The 23,842-nt window shown below is 32.8% G+C and overlaps 1 protein-coding gene and 1 pseudogene across 1 annotated transcript; both read left to right on the forward strand.

The window, feature by feature from the left end:
* The first annotated feature begins 2,731 nt into the window (after positions 1–2,731).
* Positions 2,732–8,743, forward strand: LOC143080251 (complement C1q-like protein 4). The gene is made up of 3 exons (XM_076255988.1): positions 2,732–2,819; positions 3,689–3,754; positions 8,272–8,743. Exons 1-3 carry the CDS (start codon positions 2,732–2,734, stop codon positions 8,679–8,681), a joined length of 564 nt encoding a protein of 187 aa, XP_076112103.1. The 3' UTR covers positions 8,682–8,743.
* Positions 8,744–9,945: 1,202 nt separating this feature from the next.
* LOC143080248 (heavy metal-binding protein HIP-like) lies at positions 9,946–17,166 on the forward strand (annotated as a pseudogene).
* The last annotated feature ends 6,676 nt before the right edge of the window (positions 17,167–23,842 follow it).

A 23,842-nucleotide genomic window follows, 5' to 3' on the forward strand; every position in this document is an offset into this window, starting at 1 on the left:
AAATATAAATCTTATCATATATTTTCTTTCTGATATTTCTTTTGCTGATAAAACCTATAAGAAAAAACCCGTAGATTCAGATTCTAATGATTATGTATGTGAAACAAAGTTAATTCAAGAACGAAATTATTGAAAATGATTTGAAAAATATTTTTTTGTCTTGATTTTCATAATTAGGCAATAACAGCAATACGAAACAAAGGCAACAGTATACCGCTGTTCAAAATTCATAAATCGATAGAGAAAAAAAAACAAATCCGGGTTACAAACAAAAAAATTGAGCGTCAAAATTGCTGTGTGGGTGTGACGACATCTTTATGTACTTTTTTAATTATTAATCATTTGCTTATTATGCTTTAATTGTGTTCATAAAATGCAGTTCACTATCTTATATTCATGACTTATAAAGGTGTGTATAAATTGCACCCTGATTGACACCCCACTCATTCATTTACGCGAAAGATAAATGATGTAAAAGGCAGCACATGTATGTTTATACATGTAATAGGGGGTTATTCAGAGCAAACCTAGATTTTGATTTGAACAAAGGTTCAGTCCGCTACAGTATATTTATACTTAAGAAACAATTCATGGGGGCTTTAATATATCGTTATTTTACCACGGGATGGCACTTCATGCCAAACATTTTACCCCGAGCGGTAGTAAATTCTTGACATATTTTACCCCCTATGATTTTTTCTATTCTAATAGGATAATTACGGTATCGGTTTTGTATCGAAGGATTCTTGATCAAGGCAAATATTGAGTGTTTCCGTACACTGAATTGTTTCATAAAACAATCAAACTCTATTCCTGTCACAAATCTATGCATTTCAATCAGTGCGCATGAACTTTGTTACCTGCTGCATGATAAGTTGATTTTAACATCGTGTAAAATTTACTCTCTAATTTTACCAAATTTATATGTCAGTCTGTCATCTTCTCGATAGTTATTTTTTTCTCTTGTGATTCATATTCCTAATGGAATTCGTTTGTCAGACTATTAAGATTGCTATGGCGTTTTGATCAAAATCCATTGAATTTTATTACTTTATCAAAATGAAGTTTATCATGTTTCTGTTTTTTAAATAATAATAAAAAGTAAGGGTAGCTGGATGTTTTTTATTCCACGCTACAGATTGTGCATCACTGTCCGATTTTGTATTGATTAAGCATGTAAAATCCAATTGTGTGTGATAAAAGAAAACAACAACATAGAATTTTAATGAACATGTGAGAAGATAGCTCTTAATCATACCTTCAGATCAGAAAAAGAACAAATGGTGTCACCGAACTTGTGTTCTTGCTATACACAAAACTAGGTAAATTTAGAACACTCTGTACTATAAAATAACTTTATTTCGAAATTAAAGCCTTTAATATGATGAAACACTTAATTTTCTTTAAGACAGACAGCTCGATACCATGAACATATTAGTAATACACAGGCCAGAGTCTGAGCTTGATTTGATATATGATATAAAAACTTAACTGACGAAAAAAGGTCATTTATTCAAAATCATAAAATGCTAAAAATATATTTGCAAATAAAACATTTTACATAAAAGTTCATATTTAATATGAAATAATAACACATAATTAATACGAAATTACATCATATCTATCGAATAAATGACAAAGAATAGCATAGGTAGGGAGAAACATCTGCCCCATAAATAGACATATATTCTTCAAAATAATACACTAAGGGAGGTATGTGGGTGAAATGTTTTAACAAATTCTTTGATAAGAATCACAATTTAACACATCAAATGCTGATGATAAAAGGAATGGACCACAACGCACTTACACGTGAACTCGTGCTGATTCCGCAAATTCATTGACCAATAAGAAAGATGAAATATAGTCATGCATTGGTCATAAGTGAAATTTCCCTGCACGTGAAAATATGTCATCTTATTTCAACAATGTATCGTTTAATTAAGTAGAACACTCTGACCCTTTGACCAGACTAGAGACATCATGAATTTACAGTATAAATAGCTCAATTAAATAAAATCCCCCCACCTACATGATTCTTTGTTCCAAAGAAAGAAAATAAAATCCGGAAACTAAAGGAAAAAATATTTTACAATGTGCAGTAACATCGATGTTGAAAAGCTGTTGCACTGGACATTCATTTACTTAGCATTTTTCAATTTTACATCATCGTCTTGAAATGAGTAAAGGGGCGTTGTAGATTCGTTATGAAGGTGTAATCTGGAGTTTACTGGATTTTGTATAGGCGTAAAATTCTGTACACCCTTGTTTGCGTCAAGAAAACTAATATAACAATGTTTTTAAATATAAAACATGTGTATCAAGTCGTCTCTCGTTGCTTTTTATGGAGTTTTGCCATTAACTGTTTCTTAAAACAGGGTACGTACACATTTTTTGAGTAAATAAACAAAAAGTTGCAACAACAGTCCAAGTGAAAAATATCCCAGAAGTATAGCAGTTGTTTTACTTCGCAATTAAAAGGTATCGTTTTTAATCACGGTATATATACCAAGCAACAACCTATCACCCTATGCATGTCCATAGACTGTATGTACAAATATACAGAATGAAATTCAAGAATTGAAGGGGAAACCTTTTTGTTTTGTAATCTTGTTGATTAGTGTCTTTTATCACGCGATACAATCATCAACGATCAATAGTAAATACAAATTTAAAGATTCTTTTCAAAGACTGTATTTTGTATTACGTTTTGTGAAAATTGAGTCCTAAAATGTTTACGTTAAAAGTTATCATGTTTGTTCTTTTCGCTGCTATGAGTCATGTTGTTCAATCAGAGGCTAAAGAACACTGTTTAAATGGTATGTATTGTATATTATACTAAGTAAGGTAAATGTGGAATAATTGTCAATGAGACAACTTTTCATCAGAGACTACAGACCGAGAAGATAGACTGCCTTTCAAACTTGCCATAACGCGTATCATATAGTAAGATATTGAGGCCTAAAATGTAACAAATCGAGTGAGAAAACTTTTGGCTAGATTAATGAGAGCAACATTAAGGGAGAGAGTAAATAAAAACAAAATATCTTGCTAAAAACAAAAGACAACCACTGGATAGCTGGCTCTTGGCAAGGGATTGGTTTACACAAATCATGTTGCGGGGTCTTACATGTTTGTGGGCGATCAATCATTTCTTTGCAGTCCCACTGTTTGAATTTGTTATATGGTTCAGATTATATGAGATTTTCTTGGAAATGGTTCAACACATAAAATTTCCCATTGGTAGTGTCTTGAAGCAGTATACTATTAAGGTGATGTGGTATGCCTGCCAACAAGACAACTACTCACCATAATTTTAAATGAAGTGGATGTAAGGTATTATAGGCAACCGTGCAACCTTGAACAATGAGAAACTCCCATACCGTATTGTCGACTATAAAAAGGCCCGTCATGAAAAATAGGAAACAATTCAATTGAGAAAACTAACACACAAATTAAGTACAGAACAGTTTACGAATAAAAAACCGACAACCACCGAACTACAGGCTTCTGACTATATTGGGACAAGCATCGAAATATCGTATCAACTGGGAAATTCATACTCTGTATGTAGGCACTACTGGAATATTGCTATATAGAAAACAAAGTGAAGCCCATCAGTGCAAATTTGTCACTGAAGTGGTTTTTTGTGATAAAGTATTGTTGGTATATAGATTGATATTTTTAGATCGAACAGAAATTGTCATGGAAAAACTATTAAATTTTGTAAAAGAAATCAAACAAATAAGTTCAGGTAACTCTCATAATTATAGTCCAAAATGTTTACTGCATTAAATGAAGATATATTAACGGTTCTATATTAACTATTGCTGTGGTATTCCGAGTACTTTTAAGTATACATTTGTAACAATATATATATAGTTTTTAACAACAATACACATTTTATATCCCAATTCAAATGCATCGGTAAATATTTTCATGATATAACAACCCTTCAAATCAAAAATAATATATTTGTCTTCAGTGGTTTGCTTTTACACTAATTGTTGTTTCATTTGAGCCACAAACCATCTTCATTTGCAACAATATAAAACATGTTTCAGTATATTTACGTACATACGTAGTTGTTATTTATTTCAGCAAAGTTTGTTACTTTGATGATCTGTTTTCTTCGGGTATTAAGGTCAAGTGATCTATTTGTTGTCATTATCTTTAATTTCCTTCATTTATCTTTGGTATTTCATGTGCATTCATTACCGAGCCGCATAAGGTATCTTGTTGTAGCGTATTCGCTTGTTATGTTTGAGTTTCTTGGCATATCTTATGATGCTGTGTTGAAATTAACTTTTTTTTTTAAATCAAAGAGCAAAACAACTTTAACAAAAAAAAAGTCCTGCCGTTATATGTCAGACATGATAACATGAAAACTGACAAAGCATTTAAATTACTACCTATCTTTTTAAATTGTTTGTCTCCTCAGCATAATACTGTTTATAAAAGCTTAAACACGAATATGCGAATACGAAATACTAAAATACTATTTTTATTCGGTTCTCACATAGTCTTTTGAGCGATTATTACATGTGTGTTGAATGTGTTTCTTTGAATATAGTTATCTTCAATAATATTGTAAAGGTTCATCATTGTACACTGAGGGAGTTTGAATATTTGTGCAGTCTCTATGTTTAAAATATTTTACTATTATGTATTTTGAAGGCACTTTCTTCTTAGTGGTTTATTTTTGGTTCTATGAAATGAACAAGATGTTATATGATTGTCAATGAGAAACGAGAGACGAAAGCTATCAGAGGAATAATCACACTCACAGATTGAAAGTAAACTGACAATGCCATCGCTAAAAAAGAAAAAGACAAACAGAAAAATTATACTTTACAAGACGCAATATAGAAAACTAAAGATTTAGTAAAATGGATCCTACCAAAAACTGGGCAGATCTCTGGTGCTCCTGAAGGGTAAGCAGATCCTTCTCCACATATAATTGGATCAAGGTGTGATGTTAGTATCTAAAAGATAAAAGAAGACAACCCTTTCTGTAACGATGCACTAAATTTATTGAAAGGTTATCTCTGTGTTAATTTGTACATATTTAAACGGGAAAAGGTGGAGGCTTATGTCTTGCCATTGAATTTAAAAAATGATAGACATGTTGTCATGTTAGGGTTTTTTACAACTTATATTGTTCCTCGAGATGACCAAGTTTATGATTTTCATCAAGTCAGATATTATTCAATATGTATAGCAATAATGTTTCAGAATGACACAGATGCGATGGGGATAGAAAATACGAAAGTTCTCTATCAACTATGATCCTATAAATGGACGCAACTGTTATATCCCCCAATTGATACGATATTCCCGTGCTTGCATGTCCTTTTATGATTTTCCTGATACAGGGTTGCTGCTCACAAGGAAGCTTTTAAACCAAGAGTTCCAAATGGTGAAGTTGAAATCATCCATTCGTAAATTTTACGGACGCCATCACAAGTTATAGAATAACCGTTTCATAAATGATATCGGATATGTTCCTGACGTCGTAACTACAATCCCCTTCCCTTTCATGAATGTGACCTACCGAATTAGACTATTTACCGGATTTGTTATCACATAGGCATCACGACGGGTGCCACATGTGGAGCAGGATCTGCATACCCTTCCGGAGCACCTGAGATAACCACTAATTTTTATTGGGGTTCGTGTTGTTTATTCTTTAATTTTTTATGTTGTTTCATGTGTACTATTGTTTGTTTCATTTTTAGCCATGGCGTTGTCAATTTATTTTCGATTTATGAGTTTGACTGTCCCTTTGGTATCTTTCGTCCCTTTGTTATAATGTATGATATTTCCAATCAGGTAAGGCAGCTATACAGGATTTTACACTGTTCTTTTTATGTCATTATTTACACGCTTGCTATAATGCGCATCTGGTTGAGACAAATTTTTACCGTTTATGTTATTGTAATAATAACGGTTAATTTAATATTTCTTAAATGTCATTATGGCTATACAAGCTAAAAAGTGATCATAAGTAAATAAAAATAGTCTTATATGATTTCTATTTTATTCAGTTTAGTGTAGCGGGTTGGTGAGAAGAACATCGACATAATTAGTAATCATTTTAAGTGCTATTTTAAAACAAAACAAAAACAAATCGTATACGCCACTAACAACTAAAAATATTACCAACTTTTGCAACTGATAATAATCATTGAAGTTGTCTTTTTCTTGCAGGAATCTTTAGAGACGGCAAGTGATATATTTGAATGATGGAAAAGATATAATCAGCAGAACGGAAAAAGCAGTTGTAATTCCAGTAGAAAACAAATCTGACATGAAACGTGAAATCAACAAACAGGACGTAGAGGTATATTGGTTTTGTTCTTTTAAAAATGTATTTTAAGGACGACAATGTGTATTTCCGGTTTAGTTCGGGGTTGTGATGGGTTAGGGGAATGGAGTATCATTGACGCCATGTTAACCTACATGATCGTTTATGCGCATTCGCTTGTAAATTCGAAACTCATCAATCAGATAGAAGATAAAACTGAGAATGGAAATGTGGAATATGTAAAAAAAAAAAAAAAAAAAGAACACCAACCCTACCAGAGAGCAGAATATTACCGAATAAAAATATCATACAAGACCAACAAAGGCTAGAGACTCTTGACTTGGGACAGGCAAAAAATGCGCCGGTTCAAACATGTTTTGTGAGATCCCAACCCTCCCGTATGCCTGTAGCCAATGACGAAAAACGAACGCACAGTTGTACCCACTGTTTAACTCGATTTAAAAGAAGTCCAAGTCCGACATCAGAATTTATAACAAAGAAACTAAGCAAAATGACATTGATACATACTTAATTATTTTTAATATACATTTTAAGATCTTCATGTTTGTCAACATTAAAAGACTACATGTATGAGTCACTCATATGTTTCGTTTGTATCAGTTATAGTATCTTTCACCATCTTTCATATTGTAAGCAATTGATATTGTATCATTCAAAGTGTTACAAATCGATGCTGTATCATCCATGATAGCGTAAAACACATTAAAAGTGATAATTTCATTTTATAATTATATACACGACATAATAACCGGAAAACAGTAAACTCCTCCCCCCCCCCCCCCATTCATATCACCATTTGAATACTTCTTTTGCTTGTTCTTGCTTCACTGAGTATCAGGATATCATACCACATAGACGGTTACATGTTAAATAAAAGATGTAATGCGGAGTCAAAAATCGTTAATACAATGTATGAAAAAAGTATAATTGTTATCGTGTTGATTTTCATATATTTTAGGATTTTGCAGAGAGGGAAAATTTACCTCACACAGAAACGAGCGCAAAAACCAACGAAAACGTCACGGAGATGTTCATGTCAGTAATAAAACGACTTATCTAAAATGGCGATGATGATGGTTGTGATGTACCTGCAGACGACAGGTTCGCTTTGAGAAAAGGATATTCCAGTATAAGTATGGATACGGACACAGTGCCAACTACGACGACGCAAAACAGTGCATGTAGTTGTGTTATAAATTAAAGGCTTAAATGAGGGCGCTGAGAAACCTTGATAGGTGGTTTGGCCCAAAATAAAATCTGAGCCAAAACGTAGAACGTAAGCATTGTATTTAATACTTGGTGTGAATTCAATTTATTGTCCTTTAAATTATCGATTAATGATTGGTCTGGACGAGAGGGTAACATTAAAAAAAATTGTCAACCGCTCAGCCATGTGATAGAGTAAATTAACACCCTCGTATTATAGAATCAAAATACGGCATTTTAACATGAAGTATGATAAATGCGTTTAAAACCTTTGGAAACCCCACAGACTCAATGTATGTAACAAGTACGATGTGATAATTAAGCGTTACAGAGGAACGTTACATAATCTGACCCATTCAATTGATAAACTGAGTGCGTAAAGAAATGGTCTCGTCCACACTATAATGAAAACGATTCTTTTGATGTTAAGTACTTGTTTCTTGTTTAAAAAAAACAGTTCTATAAGCTTATTCCGATAAAAATAAAAGCGGATAAAGTCTGTGATATTGAACTGAAAGCTTTTATACTCTCTTTGAGATTGTTTCTCCGAGATCGCGATCACAAGATAGCTGCATAAGATTTAACAAATACATTAATATTTGACAAAATCATGTTTTCTTCATTACGCTGAGAAGCATTACTAGTGTGCATAAGTAGAAACTTCTAAGGTGGATATTTGATTTTTTTAAATTTAAATTATATGTATAAGTTGTATTGATTTTTTTCCCTTTTCTAAGGCACTGACTGTAGAAACAATCATCAAAAACCGATAGCATTTTATGCCCAGTTAACAAAACAAGTGACAGTCTCTGGATCGGATATTGTGGTATTTGATAAGGTATTCACAAATACAGGTGATGCATACGATTCCAAAACGGGTATTTTTCGGGCACCTGTCAAAGGACTATACTACTTTGATTGTACCTTAATGTCGATTGGAACCCCATTACACCTTATATTAATGAAAAATAAAAGCATGCTGACCAGAGGACACAGCTTTAGTAACCGTGATTTTGGTTCGATATCTGGAACCATAGAGCTTGAGATGGGCGATAAAGTGTCTATACAACATTACTCGGCTGCAAGATCAGAAGCTATCTGTGGTGAATACGCTAGTTTTACTGGGTACTTGATTTCAATCTCTTGACGATTTCAAAACTTTGGAAAATGCAATTACTATTAAAAGCAGTATATTTACATTACAAATAAGTTGTTCTTGTTTTTAGTAAAATTGGTTACTTTCATTTGGTTTGAATAAAGAACTAGGTTTTCGATATCACAAACTAATCAAAACATTTACTAAATTTTATCATCGGTACAAGGACATAATTAAAAAATATTACTCAACATGCAGACATCTTATATGTTCAGGTATTTCACATCCAATCTTTTATGGTAATATTCTATACAAAGCACACACCTGTCAGTATTCACATCAGAAGCTAACAAAACCTTTAAACAAACTTATTAAGAAGGGATATAGTTACGATACTGTTGTCAGGTCACTAAAGATTGCATATTTCGATATTTTATCTTTCGTCCGTCTTTTGTCAAAGTTTATGTAAAATTTGCAAGCGTAGGTTAGAAGATAATGATCAAAACATGTGCGCGCTTAGCCGTTTGCATCGTATGTGTTAGAAAGAAATGCACTCTTATTCGTTCAGTGTATAATCACTTGTTTATATGTCTTTTGATCGAGTTAAGCCTTTTCAATTGATATTTTATAATGTGTCTTTCTATGCCGTGATGTTACACTATTGTTTCTTGTAAGGGTGAAGGTTTGTATCTATTAAAAAGTTTAAATCCTCTGCCTTTGTTTGTACCTGTTCTAAGGTAGGAACTTGACGTTCAGTGGTTTTTGTTTGTTGATGTGGTTCATAAGTGTTGCTCGTTTTGATGTTGATTAGATCGTTGGTTTTCCTGTTTGATTGGCTTTATATTTTTTCTGAGGCTTTTATAGCTTGCTGTTTGATGGGAGCCAAGTCTCCGTGTTGAAGATCGTGGTTTACTTTACAAATTGTGACTTGGATGGATATTTGTCTCATTCGCACTCATTCTAAATCTTCTGATATCTATTCGAGAATGACAACAGTATGACTATGTCCTTTATTAATGAGTCTTAAGTCAATAAAAAAGTATTTTGGTGACATAAACAGAAAAGAAGTAAATATTCAAAAAGAGGCAATCGCAGCCAAAGTGGAAAATATCCTCTATAAAAATGTATAGCAAAAGCTAAACAGCCTGCTACACTATGAATTACTATATGCTGCATGTACAAATGTACAGTATGTAATTCTACATTAGAAGGTGAAACCTTATACATTTTGTAATCTGGTCGAATTATTTCTTCTATCACGCTATACAATCATCAACGATCAATATTAGATAAAAATTTTAATTTGCTTTTCATAGACGGTGTTTTGTATTACGTTTTCTAAAACTTCAGTTCTGATATGTTTTCCACTGGAAAGATTATCTTGGTTGTGCTTATCACTGCTATGAATCATGCTGTAAAGTCGGATGCTAAGGGAAACTGTTCAAATGGTATGTATTGTATGTTATTTTAAATTACGAAATACATGAAATATGGTATACATTGAAGACCTGTTGGTGACCCTCTGCTGTTGTTTTTTATTTGGTCGGGTTGTTGTCTCTTTGACACATTCCCCATTTCCATTCTCAATTTTATAATTGCAAATGAGACAACTATCAACCAGAGACCAAATAACGATAATGTAAACGGTTGTAGGTCCATAGACAACATTCAACACTTGCCATAACCCGTATCATATAGTAAGATATTGAGTCCAAAAATGTGACACAATTTGAGAGAGAAATCTAACGGCTAGATTAAAAAGAGCAACAATAAGCGGACAGTGGCGGATCTAGAAATTTTCATAAGAGGGGGCCCACTGACTGCCTAAGGGGGAGGCGATTATGTCACGCTTCAGTGATTCCCTATGTAACCAACCAATTTTTTTCTGAAAAAGGGGGCTGGGCCCCCCCCCTAAATCCGCCTCTGGCGGAACAGTACAGTTGGAAGGCAAAAGCCTGAATCTGACAGATAGAGGTCAATTTGTGAACAAAAAAAGAACCCGTATGTAAAATGTTTACGCCCACAAACAGCGCCACCTATATTTTTTTCTGCGGCATCTTTGAGAACGATGTCCCATTCTGTAGTAAATTAAAACATTAAATTAACTAAAACATAGAAAAGTAAGTGTAAAACACAAATTGAAAGATATATTTGCAGATGACTGTTTATGCATGATACGCTGGCAATGTGCGCAATGTCCTTTAATCCAAGACTGAAAATTAGTTTGTTTCCTACGTCAAGATGGCGGATTTCAATGTTTACATTTTTTCACCTATTTATAATCTGACACAAATTCGTATCCAATCATTTATTAGCAATTTTATTATTGATCTTTGAAGATCATCCAATTAAATTTGCCGTTAGAAAGTGGCAACACGTTACCAGCCGTCGTTACAAAGTAGCCATGTGTTTTGTGGGGATATCTTGGGAATGTTGTGTATTCAAAAGTTACGGTAAAAATCAATGTTATCTTCCTTATATTTCCATGCATACACAATTTATAACAGCAAATCCATTCTTAGCAGACCCCATAAGGTAAACGGACATATTTAATTGTCTGCTTGAGCAAAAATTCGTGTAAATTAGTCTGATGGGTCGTTTTGAATTCAAGCACAGCAGACAAACAGGTGGTAGATTGTTTATGTTTGACAGTGTGTTTACCTGAATTGCACGTTGATGTTACTATATACTTACCAATAACCTTTATCGTGTTATACTTTCAAGAGTTATATAATACATCTTACCCAAGAAATACGTCTAGGTAGGTGCAGGGACTTCCTTTACTTGGTCCTTAACTAGTGAGGGTATAATGATACATTACAACATTTTTTGCATTTGATATATTTCATGTTTATGTACATTTTATGTACACAAAGAACAATAAAGTAAATGAACGTACATGGGTTTAATTCCCACCCTAGGTATACATTTTGACTCTCATAACAGGTTGGAACAAATAGAACAGATAGCAATTGACAATAATGTAATGCTAAAATGTTAATTGATGGGGTTAAATCATCAACATCATTTTTTCTAGTATACAGCAGCTCCTCTAAGGATTAGTAAGGGCATACTTTACTAAAAGTCCAGTGGCTATAAGTCCTGTCTTTTTTGCCTCTGATATTTACTTATTTATATTATAATTTCAATGTTCTCTTGTGCATGTAGTAAGGCAAAAGCTATTGTTACTTTTATTTTCCTCATTTGCCTTAAAACAATGGAATGTATTGATTGTTGATGTATGTAAAGTGACTTGTAATTTAACTGTCACTGCTAACAGAGACTTGGACTCTGGTGATAAGTTTCCAGAATGTTATCTCATTGGCAACTATACCATAAATGTCAGTTTCCCCTTTATAAGTTTTAAGAAAAGAATTTAATGATAATATAATAATAAGTTGTAAAAAAATTGAAAAGTTAAGCACAAGTGCCAAATCTAATTGGCTTTTCATTCAAGAAAACCTAGAGGCATTGAAAAGTGTTGAAAAATAAATGTTTTGAACTCAGAAAACTATCAATATATAGAGTACAGATATTGTTTTAATTGGGCCTTTGGGAATATTTGCCTGTTAATTGAAGATATAATTGTTATATGCCTTTTCAAATATATGTGTGGCTCTGATCTGGTTGTGGTTTAAAATCTAAGAATGGAGTTGGTTATCTCCATATTTATCTGATTTATATCAGCATCATTGTTCCATTATATATACATATATATATATATATACAATAAGTTCAAGTTTCAGAGAAAAAGTCAGTCTGTTATAAAATGTAGGTAATTGTCTTCTTTGGAAGTGTTCAAAAACCTGTAAGAACTTGAAAAAAATGTCGTATTCAACCTTTCCATGACTATTTTAATGTTACAACAGTAGAGGAGCATGGAATATTGAAAGGTATTCAAGAACTCTTCGAAATAAATCTGCAATCATTAATTTTACTCAAATTTACTGTTGTGAACTTGCAATATCCTACGATGCGCGTACCGAGTTATCTCCCTTTGATCTCCGCTTCGCCACGAATAAACTGACACAATTGCGTATCCGGGGTTTTTGTGATCTGATATTGGTCAATAAGGAGCAAAAATCGGTTTTACTTCATATTTTATACCCCTCAACACGTTACCAAACCTATTTAAGGATTTATTAAGGATTTTCCGTGGACCTACGCAAATTTTCAGAAAAAAAGTTTCACTTCAGTCGTGAATTTATAACATTTTAACAATACTTTTTTATTATAATTATATAAAATAAGAAAGCTTATTCAATCTAGAATTGAACACTTTGGTTTTTATTAATTTACGAGTACAAATAAGACGATACGAGTCCAAAAACCACGAGACATGCACGTTTACCAAAAAATCGTAAACTCTGACCTTTTATCACGTGACCAATGTCTTGAACTTAGAAGCCATTAAATCGTTTGTCGTTCAACTGGTAAATTATTTGCACAAAACAAAAGACAACCGCTAGATTACAAGGCTCCAGACAATGCATGGGTAAACATAAAGTATGTTGCGGGGTTTGCCATATTAGTGAGCGTCAAATCTTGTCTTTACAGTAATACTTCAGTGTTTTGAATATGTTATATGGTTCAGATTTTATATGAGATTCACTTATAAATATAATAACACAGACATTTTCCCATTGGTAATGTTTTGAATAATTATAAAAATAGGGAGATGTGGTTTGATTGCCAAAGAAACAACAGTTACTATCCACCAATGTTCAAATGAAGAGGATTTAGGCAGTAATAGGCAACCGTACGGCTTTCAGCAATGAGAATAACCCATTTCGGATAGTTGGCTATAAATGCCCCCACACGAAAAATATGAAATATTTCAATCGAGAAAAACAGACCAAATTAACAACAAAGCAGTATACGAAAAACCTAAAATGTCAAGCACAACCTAATGACAACCACTTAGCTACAAGGCTCCTGAATTTCTACAGGCACATTTTTTCTGTTGATGAATGGTTTGTTATTGCGTTTACATCCTTGATCGTGTTTTCTGGAAAGGAGTTTTTGTATTGAAATAGACCATTGTCTATTTTATATTTTGCAAGCTGTTGTATAGAAAATAAATAAAATGAAATCAAGGGTTGCGTCAATGTGACAAAAAACAAACCGATACAGAATGCAAAATACATCTATCGGTTCGATCAAAAGACTCCTCACTTGTTTGTGTGACAGTTAGTCGTCCTATGTATACCTTGTAGTTCAATTAAAATAATTCGAAATAATAGTATATGTTGAATTATTTTAAATGAATTACAAGGTATTTACATACATAGGACGGCAAACTGTATGTTAATATAATACTTCTAAAGGTTGAGACCGATTTCTTTGACCTGCAACTCCCTTTATATCATACAAAGTCGAAAGTATTTGTGATATGACGTTTAAATATCGCGTTTTGCACTTCCTAAATTTGTCTTTGAAATCATCTATTTTTTCACAAAATTTAGAGAAAATATCCAGATTCGGAGACCATTATCGATCTGTGTCTTATACACTTTTGCGCATGCTCCGTTGACGAACTACCCGTCAACGAGGTCAACGGCCGACTCGCACCACTTAAACACTCCCACTAATTATTACAACTTGCATCAGTTGATCAAACTCGCACCACTAAAAAAAGGAATATAACAAACTTGAAGAAATGTGTTTAATCATTAGTCTTCTCTCAGTAAATTCTTCCTTTTTCGGTGCACCAGAGTCACACAGAGACAGAACTCCAGGTGCCACTCGAAAAAAAATACAAACTCGAACCCATTTAGAAATGTTTTAAATAATCAGAGAGTTGTAGATTCTTCTTTTCTGAGTTTTTTCTCCATTCTTTCAGCACCCGTTTCACACAGAGGCAGATCTTGATACGCACCTTTCGTAAGAAAAACACTATAAATAGCACCACTGAGATATGTTTTAATCATCAGTTTTCTTGGTAGTCCTCTTCTTCTCTGAGTTATTTTCTCCGTTCTAGGAGCACATGGGTAACACCGACACCCGAAGTTATTAATTGGACATTAAACTCATACAGAAAAATTATAATTAACAAACTACTAAAAACTATTAACATAATGCATCAGTGCATAATAACATCTAGAGAAACACAAAATTCACCATAAATTTATAAGTAATCTTCCAGTCACGCTCGTTTTGTTCTTGTCATATTTTAATCATTCCGGGAATGTGTATAGTCTCCTGCTAATCGTTGATAGTCTATTTATTTCTATTATTAAACTTATCTAGAATTCTGGTCATGAAGAAAATTTCATAGTATTTACACATGTTAAACACATTTGTATTGTTTAAGAGCGTTTATCAACCTCTTTAAAATGTCTTTTAGACCTTTGTGTCGGTGTGAAGATGTATTGAAAAAGAAAAAAATCACGTTTCCTTTTATTTATAAGTGTTTGCAGATATGTTGAATATATTTATCATGGTGTTCCGTTAAATTAATTACCTGTAACCACTTAATGTGGTTAAAAGTTACGGAACAAACCTGCCTTAAAAGAGGCATTGTCATAGCGAATACCTACAGGAGAACCAACCAATCATTTACCACACATCTCTGATTTAGTTTTATACTGCAATAGCAATCTCGTACAACAGATAGAAGCATTTTGTTTTATTTCAACCCTTTAATTGTGCTGCAGTTACTTATTGTTTTGTTTTCAGTGTTTAGATGTTTCAATTGTTTTTTTTTTTTAAATATTGGTATTACCACTTAGAATTATATTACATTCTGAATGCATGTTTCTCATTTGTAAGGATATTGCTAGCCATTAATTACTGAATTAAAACTGTATATATTACATTCTAAAGGGTTCAATAATACATAAAAAGAAAAACAGGAATTACCAACAACTGTCGGACAGTTCATAAGTAACTGCTTTTAATCTGGTTTGTTTTAAGAAATTCTCAAACCAGAATATCCACTTTAAATTAATACGAACTGGAATCTTAAAGGTTTTAGAAATTACTGTGTTTGATTTTGCTAGAAAACATTACAGACATATCTGCGTTAAAACACTCCGTTTTAATTCATGTTAGTGTTTTAACGTCGCACAGAAAAATGAACAGGGTACAGTTAACTTGCATGTTAACAAAAGAGAGGCAAAAGATACCAGAGGAGCATTCAAACTCTCGGAAGTCAAAAATCAACTGACAACGTCGACGTCTTTGCTAACAAAGACCCACACCGACAGTAAAACAACAGTACACAAAATACAACAAAGAAACCCAAAGACTGAGCAACACGAACCCCAACAAAAACTGGGTTGAACTAATGTACTCAAGAAGGTTAAGCAGATCCTGCTCAACACGTTGCACCCGTCGTGTTGCTCCTTTGATATATTAGCCTTGTTCGTCATAGCTGATGGTAAGAAACAAAGATAGATACCATTCGTTCAGAAAACAATATCAATTTGATTTCTATGGCCTGATGGTGACTATTAAAGTAATTTTACTACATATCTTTATATTTCCAGATCGGACAGAAACTGTCATGGAAAAGCTTTTAAATTTTGTAAAAGAAATCAAACAAATAAGTTCAGGTAACTATCATAATGTGAGTCCAAAATGTTTACTGAATACGGTAGACCATCTATATTTACGTATACGGTTCTATACTAACTATAGCTCTGGGATTTCAAGTAAACATTTTGAAACAGTGTTATGGCTTGTAGGTTTTAATAACAATACACATTGTAAATCACAATTCAGATGTATCGGTATATATTTTTTAAAGATATAACAACCCCTCAAATAAAAAAAAAACAACATTTGTCCTCGATGCTTTGCTTTCACGCCAATGTTTAGAACCCCCTTTTCGTTGACGATCAACACTTTTGAGATGAGAATTTATGGTTGGAAATTCCCCTTTTCTATCCTGTGTGGTCATAAAAACTTAGAGACTTTACTATTTCAACTATCAATATGACTACATACCAAAGACGAATATAGAGAAATGGTGAAAATAATACAACATGTCTTTGGAGGATATTTATTTAGATTTTTGCGCTCCATGATATTTCAAGCTGTGAGTGTATTTTAATTTGTTCTTTTTTTAAGGCACTGACTGTAGGAGCAATAACCATAAACCGATAGGATTTTATGCCATGTTGTCGAAAACTGTGACAATTTCTGGATCGTCAAACGTGGTTTTTGCTAAGGTTTTCACAAATGCAGGAAATGCTTATGATTCAAAAACGGGGATTTTTCTAGCACCTGTTAAAGGACTGTACTACTTCAACTGTAATTTTTGTCATATGGATCCAAATTGCACATTGTATTAGTGAAAGACAACAACAAGCTGACCTATGGACACAGCCGAAACACGCAAGATGCAGGTTCGATAACTGGTACCCTTGAGCTTCAGAAAGGAGATAAAGTGTCTATCCAACATTACTCAGCTGTCGGTTCAGAAACTATGCAGAGTTCATACAGTAGCTTTACTGGGTATCTGATTTCAACCTCTTGATGTTCGCAAAACCTTCCAAAATGCATATAATATTAAAAACAGAATATTGACATATCAACTTAGTTATTATTTACAAAATTCCTTCCGATCTTTAGTTTCGCAGTTAAAAGTTAGACTCCATTTCAAACTATTAAATTTATTTAGTAGCTAATTTGAAAATCACTATTTTTTTCTGAAGCACTAAAGTTTGCTATATTATTTGCCATTACATATATTGTCATTGTTCTTGGTTTGTATTACTTATGTATCACATAACCGCTTAAGGGGTCTCATTGTAAGGAGTTCGCCTCATGTGTGAGATCGTTTGTAACCTCAGAAATAGATTACATTAGCTGGATTTGGCAAAACTTTTACGAATTTTGTTCCACAATGCACTTTAACTTCGTACTGTATTTGTCCTTGTTTTACTTTTTTGGATTCGAGCGTCACTGATGAGTCATTTTTAGACAAAACGCGGGTCTGGCATATATACAAAATTTAATCCTGGTATCTATGATGAGTTTATTAATCTATCTTCAGCTGTTTAAAATTTAAGAACTAGTTCGTCTATATTTGAATATTACCTTTACTGTTTAGTTTATCTCTTGTGATATCCATTCGACGTTCCTCGGTACTTTTATATCCCGTCATTGTGTTATTGTGCTATGGTTAACTTGGAATTTTTGTCTTTCAATTTTGCATATGTTCTTTGTCTCTATGCCCTTTTGTTTTTCTATGTTTCATATTTCTTTGTTTTCATAGTGATTTAGATTATAACACAATGTTGAATGCTGTACACCTATTTTGACATTTTTATCTATTATGTCTGATTGATTTGTTCACACATCGTTGTCAATATAATGGAATTTAATGCAACTGTCACATAGTTGAGAGAAATAGCTAGCTACAAACAAGGTTAAATCCACCATTTGCTGTATAAGAAAATGTCTGTACCAAGTCAGGAATATGACAGTTTGAGTTGACCAAAGTAATATTGCGGACCATTTCAAATGCATTGATCTTCCAAAAACAAGGGGTTCCAACCCGCGGAACCCCCATCCCTGGATCCGCCCCTAGTTGGGCGCTTACAAGTATCATTTAACCCCACCACGTTCTTTATATGCCTATCCCTGTAGTTCAGTGGTTGTCGTTGGCTCATGTCTGTCACGGATTTGTTTTTTGTTAAATGTTTTATTAAACATCAAGCCGTTGGTTTTCAATTGAATTGTTTCCTATTTGTAATGCCAAGGACTGTTGTAGCCGACTATACGGTATGGGGTTTTCTCATTGTTGAAGGTCTTACGATTACCTATAATTTCTAACGTCTACTTTATTTGAACTTCGGTGGATTGTTGTTTTATATAAGCAATCACACTACATCTCCTTATTTGTAAACTAGTATATCAAGGATCAAGAGCTCTCTCGTCACTCTGAAAATGTTTAGATAATATTTACATTTCAATAAAGCAACAATATCTTCTTTATGACAGTATGGTTGGATTAATACTGAACTATTCTTCCGAAATATGGGGGTTTCAGCGTGCCAACGACATAGAGATTATTCATAACCGTTTTTGTAGGTTTGCTTTAAAATTAGGTAAACGTGCTCCTATTGGTTTTCTTTGTGGCGAGCTTGGTCAACTTCCTATGTACATGTATGTGTTTTGAGAAAACAATTAATCTTAAAGTATTGGTTACGTATTGTTACATACAGCCTGTAACAGAGTAGTGATCGAATTCGCGTTTCTTTACCGTCAGAATAAGTTACGTTATCGACAAACTTATTTCAGAAGTGACATAATTTAATTTTCTTCATCGACAAAATATTTCATGTCCAACGTGTAAGTTTTCATTGTTTAAGTCGGAAGTTTTTTTAACACAGTAAAACATTTTTTATAATCAACCTCTGTCATTGGCATTTTCATTTTAACGGTAAAGGATCAAATACGGGATCCCCGAAATTTCTATCATTTGTTACGAGGAAATCATTATTCAATCGAACATATGTCTTTGTTCATGACACATATTATGAAATACTTTCGAACTGACGGAAACAAAAATACATAATACAGAATGTGTGTTCTGTCATAAACAATTTCTTCGTCGTGCGAATCGACGAGATCATGATACATGTAACTGATCTTAGCTGTAGAAACAGTTGGTGCGACCTCGATAAAATCTTTATCAATTTAATATAAGCGATAAATGTTCATGACTACAATGATAATGAATTTATTGGAGTCACATCCACTGTTTCTACTGTAAACATGAACTCTTCGGTTAGTGCAATGAAGACACTTTTAAAGATTGAGATTGTTGGTTTATTCTTTACACCTTCGAGGTATTAAAATTATTTCAGTGTTTATTTAAAGTTAAATTTATTTTCAAATCTCTTCTGTTTAAAATTGTCGAAACTTCCGTTTAAGATTTCTGTGGTAAGCTATCTATTCTATAGTTAGGACCATTTTATAATAAATACCCTTTTGTACAAGAAGTATGGAACGCCATCACTGCCTTATAAGAAGAAACTACTATGACCTGATGCAAATGTTGCTTACATGATGTGAATTCTCCTTTATATGATGTGAATTCTTCATTACATGATGTGCATTCTTCTTTACATGATGTGAACTCTTCTTTACATGATGTGAACTCTTCATTACATGATGTGAATTCTTCTTTACATGATGTGAATTCTTCATTAAATGATGTGAATTCTTCATTACATGATGTGAATTCTTCTTTACATGATGTGAACTCTTCATTACATGATGTGAATTCTTCATTACATGATGTGAACTCTTCATTACATGATGTGAAAACTTCATTTCATTACATGATGTGAAAACTTCATTACATGATGTGAAAACTTCATTATATGATGTGAAAACGTCTTTACGTGATGTGGTTGTTTCATTACATGATGCGAAACTTTCTTTATATGCTGTTAAAATAAAAACCCTTGTACATGATGCGAATACTTTAGTGTATGATGTGAATATTGCAGTACGTGATGCTAGAACTGCATTACCTGATGTGAACGTCACCTTATAATTATACTTCATGTAAAATGTTTAAAGAGACCATTTAAGGGTTCAAAACTTGATAGAAGCATGCTTTGTGTTTTTTTATTATTAGGTTTGGCCGTTTTCGGTATTCTGGTGCTCCATAACTCCTTAACTCAAATCTGTGCCCTATATTCACTATAAACGTGTTGTTGCACAGTCCATAGGCTTGTTAAGATATAAAGGATTTAATTGAATTTAGGCCATTCAAGGGTTTAAAACTTTATAGAAACGTTCTTGGTGGTGTATTTTTATGGTAGTGCTATTGTAACGGAGGGGATCGGTGACGACACCTCCCGGGACGTGTAGTTGCCAGTATTGTGTCCCTATTCGACCTTAGGTACACCTGATATCAGATTATGGCTGAACATCAGACAATTAATCAAATGAAACTATGTTTATTCACAAATGTACAATATGTTGTTTGCTCTATGGTCGGGTGGTTGTCGCTTTGACATATTCACCATTTCCTTTCTCAATTTTAATAATTGCGGACAAACGAGAGTCAAAAATCTTTCTTAATTGAAGTTCAAAAATAGAGTAATTTCAAATGTAAAATGAAAAATAAAGTGTTCCCAGAGTTAGTCTTTAGTAAAGTAAATTGGCTTCGCGTTGTGTTTTAGGTAGTATAATTGCACCAAGAAGAGGTGACAAACTCTAGCGAACTGCACCGAAGTGGTGACTTACTCTAAAATCAAGTGGACTGATACAGTCCGGCGAGTACTTGGAGGACTGTACAAGGCCGACTCCGACTGAAAAACATTTAAAATCCTTATATTTTCATTAAACCGGATAACTTTAACAGAAAGAACTGAAGACAAATTGAATAAACTAATATTCATAAAACATTACAGAAACATCAAAAGTTATATACTAAAACAGTTAAATTAACAATCCTTACTTTTATCTCACTATGGAGTTTAAATCAAATTAAACTTAAAATAAACATTTAATCAACAAATAATTAATATATCCAAAATTAAGGGGAATTAACTAGGCACATCTATTACACTATAATAAGGTTTATATTTTAGGAAACCTCAGTATTATATACTTACCTTTTATGAGTCCCTTACCAACGAAGTTGAAGGGGACTTTAGGTTTGCACTTTGTCCGTCTGTCAGAATGTCCGTCCGGAAAATTAGCCTACCGCATTTTTTACTTTTAAACATATTTATGTATAGTGGATTGGGAAACAAGTTTTGCAACTTATATAAACCCCTTTCCACTTTGCGAATGCGAGTGCTGCCTTGTAGCGGCATTAGCCTACTCGTATTCGAAACCTACAAGGATGTCTTTTACGTGCAATATATATGGCACTGTTGTTGGCCATGCTTGAAGATATTGATTTGATATTTAGTATATAGTATAACCATGACAAGTTACAGATCAAGTTCTAATTTTGTTCCGGTTTGATGATTTTTTGCAGAGTTATGGCCCTTGGACTTAAAAAATTCACTCAGATAATTGGTTTCCACATTTTAATTTTTAATGATATTGACTTAAAAATTGGCATATAGTAAAACCATGACAAGTTACAGATCAAGTGCGAATTGTGTTCCGGTTTGATGATTTTTTGTAGAGTTATGGCCCTTGGACTTAGTAAATTCACTCAGATAATTGGTTTCCACATTTTAATTTTTAATGATATTGACTTAAAAATTGGCATATAGTAAAACCATGACAAGTTACAGATCAGTATGTGTTCCGGTTTGATGATTGTTTGCAAAGTTATGGTCCTCGAACTTGGAAAAATCATACAAGCAATAAATTTTCCACTATTTTTATGTCATTAACTTACAGATTTAGATTTGAAATTTGGTTTATAGTTTTACCATTACAAGTTACAGATCAAGTTTAAATTTAGTTTTGATTTGATGATATATTGCAAATTTATATGATCCTTAGACCAAGAAAAATCACACAATTAATCAATGTTCTGCTGTCTGCACATGTTTTAGTCACGGTCATGCTTGTCTAACTACCGTTATATTGATTTGATATTTGGTTTCTATACTTTTAACATTACAATTTACACATCAATTTCAAATTTTCTGTTTGAGAATAATAAATTTTAACTAGTAGGGGACTATGTATTGCCATGCAATACTCTCAGAATGCTGGATACTACCCATGCTAGTCTTTGTCCACACTTTTTACGTTTGTATATCACTTCTTAGCAATTTTTTATAAATTTATTTTTTTAAGTTTAGATAAATTAATAGATTAATTAATTTGAAAGTGAGATATGTGACAAAGTAACGTAAGTGAGTCAATTGTTTATTTTTGAGATATTTCAGTTTTAAAAAATGGCGGGAAAAGGCTGACTTGGACTTTTACCTTACATTTGCATTGGTATTACTTGGATCTCAAAATTAGCTATTGAAGTTTTTTATGAAAATAAAAATCGGTGTTGTGGGGCAAAATATTTTACCCTTTAGCTTTGGAAAAAATCCAAGGAGTGAAAATCTGACACATATTTCCAAAACCTCACCGAAGTACTTCCTTAAATACCACAATAAGCCATTAATATATGATTTCTAATAGCATATTTAATAAAATATGTAGAACATACCATTACCTTAAATCAATATTCATCAAGCCACAATGACTTTTTATATAGAATTTCATAAAAAAAAAAGAAGGGTCATTTGATTTCTATATAAAATCTAGCAAAATTATGACCTATATTTTAAGCTCATCACATTCATCGTATACCCATTTAAAGGAATTTAAGTTATAAACGCCATGCGTAATAACGTCCAAGAGGTCCCGTGTTCTTAATTAGATATTTTGACATAATGAAGTGTTCACATAACGCCATATGTAGTTCTTACCTCGTAATACCCATTTGACAGTACGATGTATATATTTTGGCATAATGTAATAGAAAAACGACATAAAGATTTTTTAACATAACGTAAAGAAATTCTCGCATCATGTAATAAAATTTTCAGATTAGGTAATGAAACAACCACATCATGTAATGAAGTTTTCACATCATGTAAAGCGGAAACCACATCATGTAATGAAGTTTTCACATCATGTAAAGAAGATTTTACATCATGTAAAGAAGAATTCACATCATGTAATGAAAAATTCACATCATGTAAAGTAGAATTCACATCATGTAAAGAAAAATTCACATCATGTAATGAAGAATTCACATCATATAAAGGAGAATTCACATCATGTAAGCAACATTTGCATCATGTCATAGTAGTTTCTTTTTATAAGGCAGTGATGGCGTTCCATAAAGAATACTTTCTTTATAGAAGTATAGATCTACTGGCATGACTGGTTATAGATTTTTTTTATAACTTTCATTATTGTGACGACGCGCTATGAAATTCAGATTAATTTATAAATGAAGTTGTATATAAATTTTTGGTCATAGACACAAATCTTTTAAACAGTTCGACGAGTGCGTCAATGTTACAGTAGTCTGTTTACTGTAAGTTACTAAGCTTGGCCCGATTCATCTGTCATTTATGGAAACTAATTCACCCCTTTCTGTGACATTCATTTTTATTTCACCATCAGACATGGAGCTACATGCATTTGTAACTAAAGGAAAACTCTCATATTAAAGAAATTTGACATGATATACTGAAACTTTCTTATAATCAATTAAACGACTGCTTTTCTTAGATATGTGATTTTTCATGGTCAATCTTTTTCATTGT

This window comes from Mytilus galloprovincialis, chromosome 6 (genome assembly GCF_965363235.1).
Source record: "Mytilus galloprovincialis chromosome 6, xbMytGall1.hap1.1, whole genome shotgun sequence".
NCBI lineage: Eukaryota > Metazoa > Mollusca > Bivalvia > Mytilida > Mytilidae > Mytilus > Mytilus galloprovincialis.

Excerpts from the sequence above, each read along its gene's own strand:
- LOC143080251 (XM_076255988.1), top strand. The coding sequence starts at position 2,732 with ATGTTTACGTTAAAAGTTATCATGTTTGTTCTTTTCGCTGCTATGAGT. Across the intron at positions 2,820-3,688 it reads TAAAGAACACTGTTTAAATG|ATCGAACAGAAATTGTCATG; the intron begins GTATGTATTGTA and ends TGATATTTTTAG. Across the intron at positions 3,755-8,271 it reads AATCAAACAAATAAGTTCAG|GCACTGACTGTAGAAACAAT; the intron begins GTAACTCTCATA and ends CCCTTTTCTAAG.